This window comes from Macaca fascicularis, chromosome 2 (assembly GCF_037993035.2).
Source record: "Macaca fascicularis isolate 582-1 chromosome 2, T2T-MFA8v1.1".
In the NCBI taxonomy this organism is placed as follows: Eukaryota; Metazoa; Chordata; class Mammalia; order Primates; family Cercopithecidae; genus Macaca; species Macaca fascicularis.
The window spans coordinates 63,613,543-63,634,616 of NC_088376.1; the positions used below are offsets into that span (position 1 = coordinate 63,613,543).

At 37.3% G+C, this 21,074-nt stretch overlaps 1 protein-coding gene across 1 annotated transcript; it reads left to right on the forward strand.

The window, feature by feature from the left end:
- The first annotated feature begins 19,588 nt into the window (after positions 1-19,588).
- On the forward strand, positions 19,589-20,901 carry ARL14 (ARF like GTPase 14). Its single transcript, XM_005546257.4, has one exon. The coding sequence runs from the start codon at positions 19,794-19,796 to the stop codon at positions 20,370-20,372; it is 579 nt and encodes a 192-aa protein (XP_005546314.3). The 5' UTR covers positions 19,589-19,793; the 3' UTR covers positions 20,373-20,901.
- Positions 20,902-21,074: the final 173 nt, after the last annotated feature.

Below are 21,074 nucleotides of genomic sequence, written 5' to 3' on the forward strand. Positions count from 1 at the left end.
TACCATGTCTTTGCTATTGTGAATCGTGCTGTGATGAACATGCCAGTACATGTGTCTTTTTGGTAGAACAATTGTTTTCTTTTGAGTATATACCCAGCAATGGGATTGCTGGGTCAAATGTTAGCTCTGTCTTACATTCTTTAAGAAATCTTCAAACTTCTTTTCACAGTGGTTGAACTAATGTACATTCCCACCAATAGTGTACGTATATTCCCTTTTCTCCACAGCCTGACCAATATCTGTTGTTTTTGACTTTTTAATAATAGTCATTCTGATTATGTGAGATAGTCCCCCATTTACATTTTTGATTTGTAGTTTTGATTTGCATTTCTTTGTTGATTATTGATGAAGAACGTTTTTTTCATATGTTTGTTGGCTGCTTGTGTATCTTTTTTTTTTGGAGAAATGTCTGTTCTTGCCTTTTGCTCATTTTGCAATGGGGTTATTTGATTTTTGCTTGTTGAATTGTTTAAGTTCCTTTTAGATTCTAAATATCAGGCCTTTGCCAGATGCATAGTTTGTGAACAATTTCTTCCATTCTGTAAGTTGTGTGTTTACTCTGATGATAGTTCCTTTTGCTGTGCAGAAGCTCTTTAGCTTAATTAGGTCCCACTTGTCAATTTTTTTTGTTGTTGAAATTGCTTTTAAGGACTTAGTAATAAATTCTTCCCCAAGGCTCATGTACAGAATGGTATTTCCTAGGTTTTCTTCTAGGATTTTTATAGTTTGAGGTCCTACATTTAACTTGTACCCTTTTTATGTCACTATGCATGCATCTCTCTCATACTCTTTTTAGTTGCTGCAAAGTATTCCATAGCACAGAGGAATGAAAATATATTTCAAACATATGTAACTTCTCCTTGGTTGATGGTTACACAGGTTGTTTTGGAATTTTAATGTTAGAAACAATAAAGCATGAATGTCCATCTTTGTGTGTGCTTCTTTTGGACATACATAATTTTTTTTATGATACACTCTTAGAGGTTGACTTATTGCGTTAAAAGGTACATAAAGGTACTGGGGAAAATCTTGAGGAAGGGGCTTTCTTGGTCATTTGTCACACAATCTCTTCTTATTTGTAAACCAAATGGATTTACTAAACTGTACTAGGGAAGACTGGCACAGCAAGACTTAGATTGTTCAAGTTCAAGGGGATAATTTATATGTTTTATGACCATAAGATGAACATATGACCTCCTCTAACATCTCTAGCAATCTTTTCCCACTGGATGGCAGAATAGAATTCCACGCCCTTTTCCATGTATTTGTATTATGTCTTAAGGATTTTTGCATGCCTGCTACTTTGTAATACCTCTGTCAGTAGATAAGAAGAGGCCACCTCCAGTACCCCAAATGAGAAAGAAAATATTGTTAGTAGATGCCATTACTGACTATCATCTTGTTCAAAAAAGGAGAGGCGGATCATGTCAAAAGAATCAGCGGCCGTGTCATATTCAAGGTGATAGACCTCAGGACAGACATCCATCTGTTCCACGGACTCAGTTCACCAGTTAAAGAGGAGAATCACCTCATTATCCAAGTGCTAAGGAACCAGAGGGGGTAATATCTGAAAACTTAATGTTATCTTGATAATATAGTTTGAATGAGTCCCCCCAGGTTCATGTGTTAGCAAATTAATCCCCAATGCAACATTGTTGGGAGGTGGGGTCTGATGGGAGGCATTCATGTCATGAGGGCTCACCATCATGAGTGAATTAATGCCAATTATAAAAGGTTTGAGGCTACGAGTACAGTATTTTGCTCTCTTGCTGTCTTACTCTCACTTTCTCTGGCCTTTCTACCTTCTACCATGAAGTGATGCAGTAAGAAGACCCTTGCTAGACATCAGCACCATGCTCTTAGACTTTCCAGCCTCTAGACCATGAGCCAATAAATTTCTGTTCTTTATAAATTACACAGTTTCTGGATCACCTGAGGTCAGGAATTCAAGACCAGCCTGGTCAACATGGTGAAACCCTGTCTTTACTAAAAATACAAAAATTAGCCGGGCATGGTGGTGGGTGCCTGTAATCCCAGCTACTTGGGAGACTGAGACAGGAGAATCACTTGAACCCAGGAGGTGGAGGTTGCAGTGAGCTGAGATCGCGCCGCTGCACTCCAGCCTGGGCGACAAGAGTGAAACTATGTCTCAAAAAAATGAAATAAAATTAATTAATTAATTAATAAGTAAATTACCCAGTCTCAGGTATTCTGTTATAGCAGCAGAAATGAAATAAGACACGTGAAAACTTTCTTAAAAATCTTTCTGGTTGATATTGGCCTTTTTGAGTTCAGATCCCTGTCACTCACTGTTTCATAGAAATAAACTACTAATTACTGGGGATTTGGAAAGAGAATGGTACATCCTCCAAGCATTGTTCAAAACTTCTTAAATATGTTGTAAATTTTAATAAATATATTGCTAAACTGCCCTCCAAAAAGACTGCATCAATTTTTACTCCCACTAATAATTAATATCTAACATATTATCAGTCTTTTGAATTCCCATCTGTTGGGTGAAAGATGATACTTTACCATTTTAATATGCATTTCCCTGGTAACCAGTGACATTATACATATTTTTAATATAATTCTTGGCCATTTGTATCCTCTTCTATGGACTGTCTCCATATCCTTTGCTCATTTTCTAATTCATTTTATGTGTTTTCTATATTGACTTGTATGAGTTAATGACATATTATATAATCTTTCATTATATATTGTTAATATTTGCTTCTGGTTGCTTTGTGGTCTTTTAATTTCATTTGAGGTGTTGTTTTCATACAAAAATTTTAAAAACTTGTGTAGCTAAATATGTTAATCAATATTAATTCTTCATAGATTTTGTAATTTTAGCTTAAGAAGGCCTTCTATAACCGAAGTTATTAATATATTCTTCATTTTTCTAACATTTTATTATATTTTAAGTGTATTTTAATAAAAAATTCTAATATATGCATATATTCTCACTAAAAATTCAAAGTTTTTTGTAATGTGATGAACTAGGCCTTAAATAAAACTCTTCCCAGTACAGTACACTTTCAAAATGTGTTATAGAATATTAAGGTAAACAAACACGCAAAAACCCAATACAACTTTTTTTCATGTTGGACTGAAGCTGAGCTGGTGGGAAATTAAGGGAATTTTTCAGCGGCCAGGAAAAAAATAAAAGTAAAATATGTTAGGTGGAGCCCTGATTAGGTTTATGAGCTCCTTAATGGCTGCTGGCCTGTGTTTTACTGGGCCCATCGCAGCAGGGATGAAGATAAAGCCGGGGCCTCAAGCAAGACAGAAGGTCATATAGGGTGCCTTGAAGGGTGGCCCTTTCAGTGAGTATGATTATTAATTCTATGGGTTGACTTGACGATTCTGGTACCCTGATATCAGATTTCCAGCTCCAAAACTGAAAGAAATAAATTTATGTTGTTTGTAAGCCATCCAGTCTATGGTATTTTGTTATAGCAGCCTGAATTGACTAAGACACTAAGGTTACTGGGTATAAGATCAATATTCAAAAGACTTTTGCTTTTTTAGGCAACTGAACAGTAAGAAATTTTAATTTAAGAAAAATGTATGATATTGTATTTGTTTGCTATTGCTTCATAACAAATTACCCTAAAAGTTAGTTGTATAAAACGATGATAACAATTCATCATCTCATACAGGGTCAGGAATTCAGAAATGGCTTAGCTGGCTTGTCTGGTTCAGGGTCTCTTACAGGATGTCAGCTGAGGCTGCAGTCATCTGATGGCTTGACTGAGACTAGATCAGCCTCTAAGATAGATCATCTCTACCTGGCTGGCAAATTAATCCTGGCTGTTTGTGGGAGGCCTCAGTTCCTCCCCTCATGGACTTCTTTGTAGGGAAGCCTGAGTGTCCTTATAATGTGGCAACTGGCTTCCCCCAGAGCAAGGGATCCAATAGAGAATAAAGCAGAAACCACAGTTTCTTTTACGGCTTAGGCTTAGCAGTCACACTCTGTCATTTTCATGGTTACACAGGTCAGCCCTATTCAGTGTGAGAGGAGAGTTACCAGTGTCAATATCAGGAGGCAAGGATCACTGGGAGCTAATTTGGAGGCTGACTACTACAGATGCACAATGCAAGGAAAATGTAAAGATTCTCAGAAATTTAAAAAAGATTTGAAAGGCATTTAGGGAAAAATTTTAAAACTATCACAATATATTAAATACAAATAGTTATATTATAAAACGGTTCATATTTTAAGAAGAATATAACAAAGTAAGTGGAGAAACATATCACATATAGGAATCATCAATATTATAAAGATATCAATTCTTCTCAATTAATCTATGGATTCCATGGAAAGTTAATCCAAATCCTAACAGTTTTTGTTTTAGTAGAAATTGACTATTTTGCTCTAAAATTTTTATGAACAAGTAAAAGCCTGAGAAGAAGATACTACTAAAGAAAAACAAAGGTAGCTAGTTTTGTAATGCAGATTTCAAGAATCATATAAACTTAGCCGCAATTAATACACTATGGTATTCATACAGGGATAGACAGACTCATAGAAGAGACTTATAGACATAGATTCATGCATGCAAGGGAATTTGATATAGAACAGAAATGGCAGATGAATGGAGAAAGATACTAATAAAATTGATTTTCCACAGAAAAATTCAAAATCAATTCCAACTTCACACACACCATGCACAAAATTAGCTTGGTTTAAATGTGAAAGCAAATTTTAAAAACTTTCAGAAGAAAAACCAGGAGAATATTGTTATGGCCTCAGGGTAGGGGAGGATTTCTATAAAGAAAATCACAAAAGAAGGTTGGATAAATTTGAATTCATTAAAATTAATAATTTCATTTTCAAAGATACCATAAACGTGGTGAAATGACAAATCACAAATTGTAAGGAGATATCTGAAACACAACCAACAACGGATTAGTATTTAACACATACACACATTGACAGCTCACATACATCAATAATAAACAACTAAGAATCTAACAGAAAAATGGGCTAAAGACATGAATAGGTATTTCACAGAATGGGAAATATGAGTGGCCAATAAATATTTTAAAAATTCTCCGCCTTACAATTAGTAATCAGGAAAATGCAAACTAAAACCAAAAGATTTCACATAATTTCACATCCATTACGATGGCAACAATTTAAAAGTTTGACAATACCATGTGTTGATGAAGATATGAAGCAAGGAAACTCTTATACATTGCTTCAGAACATAAACTGGTACAACCTTTTTGGAAGACAGTTGGGATTACCCAGGAAAATTGAGTAAGTATATACCCTCTGACTCAGCATCAACTCCTGGATGTGTGTATATAATAAAGAAATTTGAAAATGTACAGTAGGGTATGTGTACAAGAATATTCAGAATGGCATTATTCAGAACAGCAAAAAATCTAGAAAGACACTAAATATTCATTAACGGTAGGATGACTAAATAATGAAAAAATATTCTAGAGTGAAAACGAATAAATCTACATGCAATATACAGATTATTATTAGAAATGCAATTTTGAATCAAAAAAGGAATTGTAAATGAATTCACTTATGTGAATTAAAAAACAGTCAAGTAATACATTGCATGAGGATGTGTGTGTATGTGTGTGTATATTTTCTGTACAAAAACACTAAAACCAAGAGCAACAAATAGGTAACACTAGCTTCAGGTCAGTGGTTATCTCTCAGGGAAAAAGAAAGGGATGCCATCATTTAAGGCCATGCAGAGATTGTCAGTGGTACTGGTGATGTTCAATTTTTTTAATATGTGTGGTAGATATACAATTGTGATCATTTAAAGATTTATTTTTCTTCTTTAAAATGTACATATACTTTGTATAATTTCTTTCATATGTGTAATATTTTGCTTTTCCTAAGTTAAAAAATTCAAAGAATATAGATAAGTAAAAAAATCTCCTTTTAACCAAGCCTCCCCTAGTGGTAACCACTCTTACTAGTTTTATGTGTTACCTTTCTAAATTTGCTCTATGCACTAACATACCTATATCTGGCCAGGCGTGGTGGCTCATGCCTGTAATCCCAGCGCTTTGGGAGGTCGAGGTGGGCTGATCACCTAAGGTCAGGAGTTGGAGACCAGCCTGGCCAACATGATGAAGCCCCATCTCTACTAAAAATACAAAAATTGGCCCAGCATGGTGGTGGACGCCTGTTATCCTAGCTACTCGGGAGGCTGAGGAAGGAGAATCACTTGAACCCGGGAGGTGGAGGTTTCAGTGAGCCGAGAGCACGCCACTGCACTCCAGCCTGGGCAACAAGAATGAAACTCCATCTCAAAAACAAAACAAAACATACATATATCTGTAGAAGTATATAGTTTGTTTTGTGAGATGGGAGTTAACGTAAATGGTATTAGACCAACAGTCTTATTTTAGAATTTGCTTTTTTTCTCCTTAATAATACCTCTTAGCAAGCTTTACACATGAGTACATGGATATCCAGCTCGTAAGTTTTATCTGCTGCACAGTATTACATGATTTGGGGACATTCGTTATTTTACCCTACTCGGGGCTGTGCAATAGTAACAAGCAAACTTAGAATCTTGGTAACTTATAACAAGAGCTATTTATTTTTATGCTCATGCTACCTATCCACTGTGAGTTGACTGAAAGCTCTACCTCATATTTCCTTACTCTTGGGACCCAGGCTGATGGAGCAGTCACTACAGCAAACATTGCTGGTCACCGTGGTGTAAAGGAAAAAGAGCTTTGAAACATCTTACATGGGCAGTTAAATGCTCTGTGTTACAAGTACATCTACCACTTCCACTCACAACTCATTGGCCAGAACCAGTTGCAGGGCACCATCTAACCACAAGGAGGTAGGAAATGCCGTCCCACTGTGTGCCTAGGAAAGGAGCAAGCCAGATCTATTTGGTAAGTAGTACTGATGACTACCTCACCCTGCTGATGGTCTGGTCTTTTTTTTCCTTTTTGTTTTCCTTAGGTTTAGGCCTTTAATTTCTCCAGAATTTTTTAATGAACGGTATGTCTGGTTCCAAATGCATAGTAAATTTTCCCAACAGTATTGATTTAAAAGCTCCCTATTTGTTGAGAATTGTGTTTGTTTTTAAGCAATAAAGACAAAAAATCCCCAGTGGATTAAACAAATTAGGGGTTTTATTTGTTCTTACATGAAGAATCTAAGGGGACACAGTCTGGGGATGGTGCTATGATATCATTAAAACCCAGCCTTCCCTTGACTTGTTGCTCAGCCATCTTTAAGACATGGCTGTCTCTACCTACAAGGGGGAGCTGGAGAGATGGGGCTTCTTAAAAAGATAAAAATAAAAAAGGACGTATTGCCATTACCAGAAAATATTTGTATGTGTAATTGTGTATGTATGTATGTGTATGTGCTTGTTTCTGCACTTCCTACTCTGTTCTATTTTCTTATTGCTTATTTTTCATGATTGTTTTTAGTTTTCTTTTTCCATTTTGTTTTTGTGTCAAATTTCAAACAGCTTGTCAAGTTTTATTAGAGAACTAATTTTTTTTTTATTGTTATACTTTAAGATCTAGAGTACATGCGCACAACCTGCAGGTTTGTTACATATGTATATATTTGCCATGTTGGTGTGCTGCACCCATTAACTCGTCATTTACATTAGGTATATCTCCTAATGCTATCCCTCCCCCCTCCCCCCTCCCCGCAATAGGAACCTGTGTGTAATGCTCCCCTTCCTGTGTCCAGGTGATCTCATTGTTCTGTTCCCACCTATGAGTGAGAACATGCGGTATTTGGTTTTTTGTTCTTGCAATAGTTTGCTGAGAATGATGGTTTCCAGCTGCATCCACGTCCCTACAAAGGACACGAACTCATCCTTTTTAATGGCTGCATAGTATTCCATGGTATATATGTGCCACATTTTCTTAATCCAGTCTGTCACTGATGGGTATTTGGGTTGATTCCAAGTCTTTGCTATTGTGAATAGTGCCTCAATAAACATACGTGTGCATGTGTCTTTATAGCAGCATGACTTAGAATCCTTTGGGTATATCCCCAGTAATGGGATGACTGGGTCAAATGGTAATTCTAGTTCTAGATCCTTGAGGAGAGAACTAATTTTAACTATGGCTTTTTTCCTTGAATTCCTCTTCTCCCTCTTCTCAGCAAATGGCACCACCATCCTCCCCGTTGTTTAGTCAAAAAACCCTGTGAGTTATCTTGAGCTCTATCTCTCACCTTCATCTAATCCATTAGCAAGTCCTATGGCTGCTGCCTCCAAATTATATCTTGACTCTGATCAATTCTGACTTCCTCCTTCTCTGCTACCCTAGTTCAAGCTGCTATCATCCCAATAGGTCCCAATAGGACTACTGAGAGAGTCTTCTAACCAGTCCCCCTGCCTCCACATTTCCTACCCTCTCTGCCACCAGCCCATTTGCCACACAGCAGCCTAAATGGTCCTCAGATGATGTCACTTCCCTGCTTACGACTGCCCAAGGGCTTCACAATTAAATCTAGAATCAAATGCCTCCCCATGGCCTAGAATCTCTACACATTTAGCCCTGCTAATCTACTTTATCTTCCCCAATACTCTCCCTTTCAACTAGGTTCCAACCATAGTCCCTTTATTCTGTCCCTTTAGCTGGCTATGATCATAGTTGATTCAGTGTCCTTGCTCCTCCTGTTGCTTGGAAGGCTGGGGCTTCCCAGATATTTGCATGATTGACCCATTTGCATAATTCAGATTTGACCTTACCTGTCACCTGTTCTGGGAGGTGTTCTCTGATTCGCTCTAGTTAGAATAGGGTCCCATCCTCTCCCCTGCACTGCAGTGCTTTTGTCAGTCTCCATCAATGATCTATTCTCCATAACACATGATCCTCTGAAATTATCTTGTTTATTTTTTTATATACTTATCTTCTCTCTCCTCCCTTGCATTAGAATGTGGAGAGCAGGGACTCTGTGCTTTTCACCATCATATCTCCAATGTTCAGCAACTGACTCATAATTAAATGTTATATAAGTATTTTTTTACCAACTGCTTTTGATTGGCCCTGAATTTAACTCATAGATTAAATTAGGAGTGAATTGGCATTTTATAATGCTATATGTCTTCCTTTATTGGGTTATTTTTTTAAGACCAGCAGTAAAATTTTATTATTTTCTCCATACAGAAACTGTGCATATATTATTGAGTTTATTCCTAGATGTTTTATAGTTTTATTGCTACTGAGAATGAGGTCTTTCTCAGTTATTGTTCTCTAAGAGGAATACTACTTATCTTTGTATGTTGACCTTGCAAATGGCCACAGTGTAAATTCTGTTTGTCATCCTGTTCTCTGGGTTTCTCATCTGTACATTTTCTTGCCTTTCCCTCTGACTTGGGACTCTTGGATGACTGTCTTATATTTTTGAACTCCCTGGATGTTATTTAAATTAATATTTAGTGAAATTGTTACACTATAAATGTACTGATTTGTTGTTCTGGATTACAGCTAAGAGGCTAAGTCCCTCCTCTTTTCTTAGGGGAAATTGTGTATTCTTTTAGTAGGCTATGTCAGATATCAGGCTATTATGAACCTGTAATGATAGGAGTTTGGGGACTACTTGCAAGTGGATGGGGTTAAAATTATCAGTAAACATCTGGGGAAATGCAAGGAGCTAATAATTTAAGCTGGGGAGAAGCTTAGGTAGGTCATCAAATTGGCTGATGTTGGCCAGGTAGCTCCTGCACATCATCTAGGGAATGAAGGAACTCCTCCAGACAGAGATGGGAACTCTGTAGTTGAAACAGACTAGGTATCAAGACTCTTCAGGGTCTTTTCTGCCCAAACTCCTAGGGAAGAAGCACATCAATGAGGAATATTCTGAAGGAAAAGAAAGCTGCAGTCTCCATGAAGGGCTCCCATAATCTGGACTCTGACAAAGGTCCAATCTTCCTGGAGGATAATGTGTCACCCTTTGCCCCCAATCAGCATGACCCACCAAATGGTCTAAATCTTTCTGGAGGATAAGGTGTCAACCCTCGCCCCCAATCAGCATGACTCACCAGTCCCAGAATCAGCACCAATAAAACCTCCCTAGAAAGGCTCTCTCAACCTGAGACTGAGTCAGATTCTTACACTGGACTTTCTTATTAGCCTACTACCCTCCCAGTGCCTACTACCCTCCTAGTACCTGGCACAGGGCTTGGCTCATGGCAGCTAATAAATATTTGCCTAGCTGATGGCATAAAGATATTTTCTGAGTGGATAAATTTGATTTCTGTCAACCCATGGAATTAAAAGGTAGAATTTTTCAATACTGGATTCAAGAGAAAGTTGCATGATATCATCCTGTTAACTTTAGACCTTTCTTCCTTCTAGGTATTTATACTTTATACTGAGATTTCTGTGATATTTTCATGCAAAGTTATATGTATATTTTTGACTTAGCAAGTATTCAGTTAAAGATTGGTGTACAAAAAATTGATGGAGAAACCAGAGTGGGCAATAATGAGAAGCCCATACTCAACAACTAAGAAGTTTTCAATGGTTAACATGGATTTATCCTGAAGGTTAGATTTTGAGGGTTAGAGATGCTAATTTTGGAGAGGCTATGGCTAATGTGAATTCAGGGTGCCTATTTTAGGAAGGTGCTGGAGTGGAAGAAGCCTAGTTACTAGAACTAGGTTTAACAATAGGGACTGGGACTTAGTAAAAAAGGCAACCATCTAGTTGTTAAAATTAGGATACCATGTTGTGATTGGATTCATGGTTAGGATGACTCTGGGCTGGATCTTAGAAAGGAGGATTGGAGCTGCTTAAGTATTTGTTGTCTTAGGTGAGGATTGAGACTACATTTAGCTTCTAAAAGAGGATCAGGTGACCTCAACTATGGGGAGGAGGGATTATAGGCTTGGGAACCATGCTGTGTCTGATACTAGCAATTGAAAATGGCAAATATGGTTACTATGCTCCTTCCTACACTCATAGCAGACGTTGTCAATTGAGCATAGTAGTCTTTTCTATGGAGCCAAGAAACAGCTGTAGACTCCCTGTAGACTTTCAAAACAGTTACTAATAATAAATCTGATTTGGCCTGCAAATATAAACCTACTGCCATTCATCTGACCAATAATAAAATCACAATAGCTGCCATTTACTGAGTGCCTAACATATGCTGTATACTTCTCTGTGTTATATCTCATTTATTCCTTATAATAATCCTGAGAGATAGATAATATTATTTCCCAATTTACAGATTAAGAAGTTGAGGGTTGTTTTGTTTTGTTTTGTTTTGATGGAGTCTCACACTGTTGCCTGGGCTGGAGTGCAATGGTACAATATCTGCTCACAGCAACGCCCACCTCCTCAGTTAATGTGATTCTCCTGGCTCTGCCTCCTGAGTAGCTGGGATACAGGCACACATCACCACATCCGGCTAATTTTTTGTATTTTTAGTAGAGATGGGGTTTCACTATGTTGGCCAGGCTTGTCTCAAACTCCTGACCTCGTGATCCACCCACCTCAGCGTCCCAAAGTGCTAGGATGACAGGCATGAACCACCGCACCCTGCCAAGAAGTTGAGATATTAAATAACTTGCCCAGGTTCACACAGAGAGAAAATAGTACAATTGTGATCAGAAGCCAGGACTTCCAGAGTCTTGCTTGACCAATTCAACCTAGAAAGTTTAATGCTTCAAACCTATACCAAGCTAAATTTGAGACACTGATTTACTTTTGGAATATTTAATTCATACTCTGAAATGTCTCATGCTAGAATTAATTTTAGCTATGCATTTGAAATCATTGTGTGTCCAGGTTGCACTTTTGGAGGTAAGAGGGATAACCAACGGAGAATAAAAGTGCAAGAGCAGAATATTTGATGAAAATAATTTTATCTCATCTGACCCTTCGTTGGTATTTCTGGAAAGCCAACCCTGAGATCCTGCAGCAATGGAACAGGGCCTGGGAGTCTGGAAGGCTTCTCCATCTCTTGGGCGGCCTGACTTAGTATGTCGCTGTCACTTTAAATGTCATAACATTTCTTTTTCTCTCTCACTCTACCGTTCCATTTATCTCTGCTTATTCAAAATTTCCCTTTGAAATTCCTTATCAAAAACACTTGTAATCCCAGCACTTTGGGAGGCAGAAGTGGAAGAATCGCTTGAATTTAGGAGTTTGAGACCATACTGGGCAACATGACAAAACTCTGTCTCTACCAAACAAACAAACAAACAAAAAACCCCAGTTGTAGTGGTACAGCTGTAGTCCCAGCTACCTGGGAGGCTGAGGTAGGAGGATTGCTTGAGCCCAGGAAGTGGAGGCTGCAGTGAACCATGATCACACCACTGCATTCCAGCTTGGGTGACAGAGAGACCCCATCTCAAAAACAAAACCAAACCCCAAATAACAACCTGTCATCCAGGTATATTAGCACCTGGTTAATTATTTACACAAGTATTTAACTTGGTCATGGTATTTTGTCATATCCTTTATGGAAGTGAGAACTGAATCATATTAATCTATTTTTGTGGTTATTATTTTTACTTTCATGCTTATCATACAGGAAGGAATATTTTTAAAGATAAGAAAACAAAGAGTAAGGGAATAATTTTGCTGTTTATATGAGTTCTTGCTTTCACTAAAATAGAATTAGTTTTACTTATATACTCCTAACAAATTTATTCGGAATACATTAAAAATGGCAGGAGATTAACTTTTCTATTATGATCAAATTGACAACCATTATATTTCAAGAAGAAACGTTGAAACTCTGAAGGCTCTTGGTTTACATTTTGATGCTCCTTGACCATGTTGCAAATTTGTACAGAATTATTTTACTTTTAAAGTCAATCAGTGCAAACAGGAGAAAGTTGCTACAAGTTCCATCTACAGCCTTGTGGTTTGGAGCTGGGGACAGAGATAATAGAGGCTGGTGGGAAGGAACTTGATTGCCCTCAAGGAAAGATTTACTGTTGGTTCAGGTTATAGAAAATCAAAAAGCGAAAACACAAACAAAAACAAAACCCAATTTGTGAAGTGAGAAACATGTTTATCTAGGCTGTAATATGTAATAATAGGGCAATCCTTTAAAATGTAATACTAATTATTCCTGAGCACTAGCATTTTACTGACCTGACCTAATCAGACAGAAAATAGGAAAGGGGAAAGAAACAAATTGAAAGGAGTTGGGGCAAAAGGAGAAAAGCAGGGGGACGGAAGGAGAGTAGGAGGGTGAAGAGAGAGAAGTGAAACAACTTTAACCCTAACAACCCTCACTTTTGCTGTCTGTTCCCTTTGGAGTCAGAAGGAAGTCATGACAACTGTGTCAAGTACACGTTATATCCCATTATATCTTTTTAACACTTTGGTTTCTTAGTTTATCCTTTAGAAAGACTAGAAGGAGAATGTCAGTGAGTGACAGTGGACACATTTGAAAAGTAGCTATGCAACCCTTGTTCTCTTTCATCCTAAAATTAGCTCAAGCTTCCTTTCATGAAGCCAGGCAAGTCTCAGTGGCCTATTCTAAAATGACCATACAGCCTAATTTTCTTAAGCCTGTTTACACCTGTTTGCTGGTGTACTCATTACTAGTACCCCTTCCACTTTCAAAACAGTCCCAGTTTGGACAGATAGAAGATGTGAGCGTCCCATAATGAGCCATGTTGACTTGACACTGACTTGCAGCCTCCTAAGTCCTGTTACCTTATTTATAGCAACATTCATACTGTTAGTAAGTGTTGGTCTCTTTCATTAGATTGTTAGTTCCTTGAAAATGAAGACTGCTTTGATTATACACAGACAATTGCCAGTGTCTTGAATTATATACAGACATATTACATGCTCAATAGAAGTGTATTGAATGAATGAAGCATGTAAAAATTACATATGTATGTGAACAAAGAGAAAAGTGAGACTCATAATCACATTAAGTTTTAAATGTTTTAGATTATTTAAATAGTTTTAAATGCTTTTATAGTAAAATATTTCTTTTCTAAAATTCGAAGGCTGTGTATAGAGCATTTAAAAAATATTTTTAAATGTTTCAACTTTTAGTTACTTCTTAAATGGTGAACCATCAGTTATTCTGAAGACAGAAGATAGACAGTGCCTGCCATTTAGTGTATACTCAATAAATGTTGAATGAATAATCAAAGATTTTTCTTGAGTTTGAAGAGAGATGAGCAGCTGTAAAAAATAGAGACCTGTGAGAACCATTTGGATCATTATTTCACGGAAGTGAAAAGGGAACCAATTAGGTCAATGGCAGTCAGGTTGCATAGTTGAGTTCTTTTGGGCCCCGTTGCTGCTGACTAGGTAGGCACCCAGGATACTGAGAGCTTTGCAGGTAGCTAGGGCCAAAGATATCTGAGTCATCCATCCCTAAATAAATTCCCCATCTTCACCAAGGCAAAGGGGTGCAACTATTGCTCCCAAGTTCCAGACATAGCCCTCAGACTGCCCCTTTGGTGTGTCATCTCTCTATTCTTCTTTATCTTATTGAGGGTGGGCTGGATAAAAATGGGGTGTTGGGGAAGGGGTCCAGCACATGGTGGTTTGTTCTCCCAATGGAATACTTTTATGGGAATTATCAGATTGTTTCTCATCTGGAAAAGGTTAAGAATCACAGGTATTTAAAAATGTTAGCTAAGACACAAAAATTGTGAGAGAAGAGGGAGAAAACTTGTATCAACCATGGGCGGGGCTCTTTGATAATTTTTTTTCACATTTATTTTATATAATTATGACAACTATTTAATATTTAGTGAGTGCCAGAGGCTAGATTTGAACTCACATCCAATGATCTACCAATGTGAAAGTAAAAAACTTTTGGTGATGTGGGTGAAAGTGCTGGTTCAGTTTGATGGAAACAGCTCTGGGGAAATCTTTATAGATTAGGATATATCATTCTTTGCAGCTTCAAAGAATCTCAACTAGGACAAAGAGTGACTGTTGTTCAGGAACAGAGCATATTTCTCATTACGGGTATAGAAATACATGAGGTCTTGCATTTTTACTTGCAAAAAATAAAAAAAGGAAAGTTAAAAATTAATCCTGGCCTTAGTGGAGGTTACATGGGTATTTTCAATTTTTGGTAACTCTTTGAGCTATATATTTATGATTTTTGTATTTTTCTATATATGTGTTATACTTCAATTTTCCAAACATTTATTTTTAAAAAGACCAAAAAAAAGTTATTGTAGGGAAGGTAGGGGATGTTCCAAGTCTCTGTAAGCTAAGCAATTTACACAGCTGCATCCTGATTCTTTCTTCTTTATCTGTGAAAAATAAAGATAATGGAATACGTTGCACCTTCTTCCAAGAGATAAGCTTCTGTATTTTTGCTTGGTCAGTACATGGTTGAGCTTCTAATTTAGGACTTTTTGCCTCACACCTCCATGATAAGAAATTAAAGAAAATGTTTCTTTCATTCCCATATTAAAAAAAAAATTTCCTGTGACACCACAGAGTCTGCCAGTAACTCTCTCACAAGTCTACCTTTATTTGCGTAATCTTAGAATGATTTACAGAAAACAAATACCTTGCCTTCCCTCAAGTTTGGCTGGGACAAGTGAATCCATAAATGTTTTGGGACAGTAAGAAAGGATATTGAAACATTTGTAGATTCTTTTATGACAATTAGCATTGACAAAGAAATTATTTTATTTCTTTTCATAGAAGAGAATAATATTCTTATATGGATATAATATTCATGCAGAATTTAAGCCCTCATTTGTTTGGCTATCTCAAAAACAAGATATAATTGGTGAGATGGGAAATGGTGAAGGCATATATGTATGATCATGCTCATTACAGCAAAAATGTATTAAAGGATGTCCCCAATACCAACAGTAGACCTCATAAAGCACTCAAATCATTGAGTTTAATATGAAATAAATGTTTAACTTCTTTTAAAAATTTTAATTTGTTGGCTGGGCGCGGTGGCTCAAGCCTGTAATCCCAGCACTTTGGGAGGCCAAGACGGGCGGATCACAAGTCAGGAGATCGAGACCATCCTGGCTAACACGGTGAAACCCCGTCTCTACTAAAAAATACAAAAAAATTAGCCGGGCGAGGTGGCAGGCGCCTGTAGTCCCAGCTACTCGGGAGGCTGAGGCAGGAGAATGGCATAAACCCGGGAGGCGGAGCTTGCAGTGAGCTGAGATCCGGCCACTGCACTCCAGCCCGGGCGACAGAGCGAGACCGTCTCAAAAAAAAAAAAAAAGAGAAAAATTTTAATTTGTTGAAAATATGGAGGTGAGAAAGAGCTTAAGTAGTAGTGCAGTCACAGTCCCTAAATTCACCTTTGGAAGTATAGACTTACCCCTAAGTAAGCTGAATTATTTTTCTGTATTACTATGGCCTGTAGTCTAATTTTATTAGCTTATTTCAATTATATTCTTTTTTTCAACATGTTGTTTTCAAAAATTTCAAATCTAGAGGAAAGTTAAAAAATAGCAAAATGAACACTCAATACCTCTGACCTAGAGCCACCAACTATTGCCATATTTACACACACTTCCTCCCTCTCATATACATATCTTTGTGTGCATGTGTTTGCTGAGCCGGTTGAAATTAACTTGCTGATATCACCTCTAAGTACTTTAGCCTGTATCTCCTTGAAACAAAATCATCTTCCTACATAACAATAGAATCATTGCCTTCAAGAAATTTATCATTGATAAATAATACCATCTAATATATAGTTCATAATCAAGTTTCCCCAATTTGAATGGTCATAATTGTTATAATAATTTCCTTAATCACTATTATTGACACAGGATCCAATAAAAGTTTACACAATGCATTTAGAAGTCGTATATCTTTTATTTAGAACATTCTTCCCCTGATACTTTTTTTTCCTTTTGTCTTTCATGACATGGACCTATCTTGAAGAGTCCAAGCCTGTTGTCTTGCAGCATGGCCTATAATCTAGATTTATCTTATGGTTTTCTCATGATAGTTCAACATGTTTATGGAAGAAACCCCTACTTATCCATATACAGTTGGTTTTCCATATACATTCCCATATTTTCCCGTTTCTAAGACTTTGCTCTCACAGAATGTTTCTTTCACGTATGCCCTCACGTGTCTCTACAAGGCCTGGTTCAATACTTAACCTTCTCCAGGAAGATTTCTCTGACGCCTTTCATTCTGAAGGAGTCTATGAATATCCAGAATACATTAGCCTTTCTTTTCTTGCAGCATGTGTAATTTTTTGGCTTTGTATTTATTTTTATTAGGTCACATGTCTTTTACCTTCTCCCCAGTGAAAGCCAACTAAAGGCAAGCCTAGTTTATCTTTGTGACCTCCCTGGCATCTAGCACAGACTAGGCAATCAATATGTTTATTTCCTGAATGGTTAGATGAATAAATCAATGAACAAATGAAAATGGTATCTTTGGCCTCTGAGACATAGTGAGTTGGTTAAGAACTTAATTCTTTAAAAAGGGTTACAGAATTTCTTCATACGTGTGCTTTCTGCATCTAAAATAGTCTACTTATTTTGTATAAAAACTAAATAAATTTTTAGTTTTAATAAAAAAACATGTATATCACATTGTATAGCTCTTTTAAAAATCATGTTGGTAAGCATTGAGGGAAGTCTTTCAATCTGGCAAGTTCATTCTTTAGCTTTGGAAAGTGGTCCTGTATTATTTCTTTATAATTTCCTCTTGTGCATATTTTTTTTTCTCTCTGGAATAAGTCCTACAAATCAGACTTCTGAGTTAAGACTTCTGAGTTCATCCACTATATTTCTTATCTTTTCTTCCATATTTTCTATCTTCAACTTTCTGAAAGACTCCTTCAACATGTCTTCCAGCCTACAGGTATTACTGTTCTTTAAAATTTTTTGAAATTTGTGTTTTTTATTTTTAGGAGTTTTAATTTTATTCTCTGAGTGGTCTGTTTAATACCATCCATTTTTTGTCTTATGGATGTAATGTCTTCTCAAGTCTGTACAAAAATAGTAATTAGAATTTAATGAAAATGTTCTTCTATTCCCTTCATTAGCTCTGTTTAAGCTTTCTTAAAAGTTCTTATTTTTATCTTGATCTCTCTCTTATTCATATTGAAGGCATGCTATGCATTAAGTATAGAAACTTCTGTGCACTGCAAAGCTGATTGGGAATTCTATGTATGTGAGCAAGTTTGCCAACTGCCAGGTTGGCTATAGGTTAATTACATGTTGACTTAGGCATTATGGTCAGAAACTCCCAACTGTCAAAAATGGAGGTCTTTTTTCTGAGATCTTTCAATTTCTTTAATAAAAAACTCTTCAGTATTTTGCCTGGGAATAAATATCTAGTTGGTGAAGACAGCCAGCAGAGGGGTGTGTGTGTGTGTGTGTGTGTGTGTGTGTGAGAGAGAGAGAGAGAGAGAGAGACAGAGAGTGTGTGTGTGTGTGTGTGTGTGTTCTGTTTATTTTGGCCTCTTGTTAACCTTCTTCTGTTTTTAGTCCTTTATTTCATCCCTTCTCTCTGCCATACCTGTCACCTTGTCTATCTCCTGTGCATCAGCACTCCAAGGCTTGGCTTTATCCTGCTATATCAGTTACCACTCATTTTTCCATCTAGTTTCCATTTTCCAGAATTTTGTTAAAATCTCTCACCCTGTGATGAATTATCTTGTTGTTTTGTTATAGATTTACATGGTATTTTTGGTTTGTTTGTTTATTTTGAGACGGAGTCTCAGTGTCACCAGGCTGGAGTATAGTGGTGCGATCTGGGCTCACTGCAACCTCCAACTCCCTGGTTCAAGCGATTCTCCTGTCTCAGCCTCCTGAGTAGCTGGGATTATAGGCATGGGCCACCACGCCCAGCTAATTTTTTTGTATTTTTAGTAGAGATGGAGTTTCACCATGTTGGTCTTGATCTCCTGGCCTCGTGATCCACCCACGTCGGCCTCCCAAAGTGCTGGGATTACAGGCATGAGCCACCATGCCCAGCCTATATGTTCTTTTAATGCCTTTACCATTATTCTGTGGCGTCGTGGGAAGAAGAGGAAATAACTACATGTATTTATTTGCCATCTTTAATTGGACTGCTTAATGTAAAAGTGTTTGTGTTATAAATTCCCCCTCATATATTTGGTTTTGTGACTGCAGTCATGTAAATTCTCTGCCTAGAAGTTTAAAGAAAGTGATTCTGTATGTGATTAGTGAGTAAGGTTCAGATAACCTTGGGTGGTTTAAGGTTTCCTAGTGAGTAATCTGGACAAGGGAGATTTAAGATACTGCAGACAGAATATGAGAATAACTCTCTCTTCACGACTTAAGAAGCCTGGTTCCTTATTTACAATTGGGATAAGATAAATGGTTGAATACCTAGAGAAGTTCTACAAAAAGTTACACAAAAAGTTTAGTTAAATTTAAGTTAAAAGTTAGTTAAAATGAAAAGTTAAGTTTTTGTTCTGCTGCTAAACCATGCTCCTCTGCATGTTGAACCTTCAGTTTCCTCTAGATTTCTAGCACCTGAAAGAAAACAAAACTGCAGCCAGGTAGGCCTCTCCTAATCTTACTCATTTACAGAGAATTTCCCCTTTGAGTCACCATGGCATTGGCTGGTTACTCACACCACAGATACCTCAGGATTGGCTGGGACTGCAAATAAAATACTGTTTGCCCATAATCAAGTTGATAAGCTACAACATAAACACATCTAGGTTCTTGTTCTTAGAATACAGCATGAAGCATTTGCTTTCTTCTTTCTTCCTAACATTTTCATGCGAGATCCAGAAAGGACACATTGTCTCTGGCCATTCGAAGAAACAAAGAAAGAAAGTAAGAAAAGGTATTTAAAGAGAGAGAGAGAGAGAGAGCGAGAGAAAGAGAAAAGCTAAAATGGGTTTGCTGGGTTCTAAAAATCCCCAAACCAAACAAGCCCAAATTCTTCTTTTGGGACTTGACTCAGCTGGGAAGTCTACTCTCCTTTATAAATTAAAGCTTGCTAAGGATATTATCACCATCCCTACAATAGGTTTCAATGTGGAGATGATCGAGTTGGAAAGGAGTCTTTCGCTCACAGTCTGGGATGTTGGAGGACAGGAAAAAATGAGAACTGTTTGGGGCTGTTACTGTGAGAACACTGATGGGTTGGTGTATGTTGTGGACAGCACAGACAAACAGCGACTGGAAGAGTCTCGGAGACAGTTTGAGCACATTTTGAAGAATGAACACATTAAAAATGTGCCTGTTGTTCTATTAGCCAACAAACAAGACATGCCTGGAGCTCTGACTGCTGAGGACATCACCAGAATGTTCAAAGTGAAGAAGCTTTGCAGTGACCGGAACTGGTATGTGCAACCCTGCTGTGCCCTCACAGGGGATGGGCTGGCCCAGGGGTTCAGGAAATTAACTGGATTTGTGAAGAGCCACATGAAATCAAGAGGAGACACTTTGGCATTCTTCAAGCAGAACTGAGACTGAAAAATCCAAGTCTCAACAGAGACACTGATGAAGTTGAAAGGGTAATTGTTTTTCTATGCCAAATGAGGAAATCAAATTATTGAGATGACAAACTTTTCCTGAGATGTTATTTCATTTACATTTAGTTAAACAACTTAGAATGATATCTAGAAAATATTTATTTTTCAGCCAGAAACTTTAGCAAACTGTGGCAATGCTCACTGGGAATGAAAATGTATAATGTTCTACAAATTTTTATCACATTGGATGACTTTGAATATAGTAGTCACATTTGGGACCAAATAAATTACTACATTATTAATTGTATATGACTACTAGAACAAAGTTTTAGTAAGCTGTCTGCTAATAGAGTCAGAATTCTTCCAGATTGTTTCCAGCTGTAACAGGTATTGAATTTCCACCATGCTCCTATGTAATAGCTGGGTGGTGTAAAAAACGAACTTCAAATTGTGGAGTGGAAAAGGGGTAATGTTAACATCTTGTAAATTCATGTTCCCTAAATAAAGCTTTCTTATTTCCTAAATAAAGCTTTTCTTCTGGATTCCTGCCAGCTTTTTTGAAATCTATTGCTGGGAACTTCCTCCAGTGAATCTTAAACAATGAACTTCAGGCTGCTAATTACTCAGAGGCTGTGTTCTGCCATAGGGAGCAGAGTGTATTTACTTAAAGGTCTGGTGATCGGGGTAGCACCTTGGA

Coding starts and splice junctions, on each gene's coding strand:
- ARL14 (XM_005546257.4), top strand. CDS start 19,794: ATGGGTTTGCTGGGTTCTAAAAATCCCCAAACCAAACAAGCCCAAATT.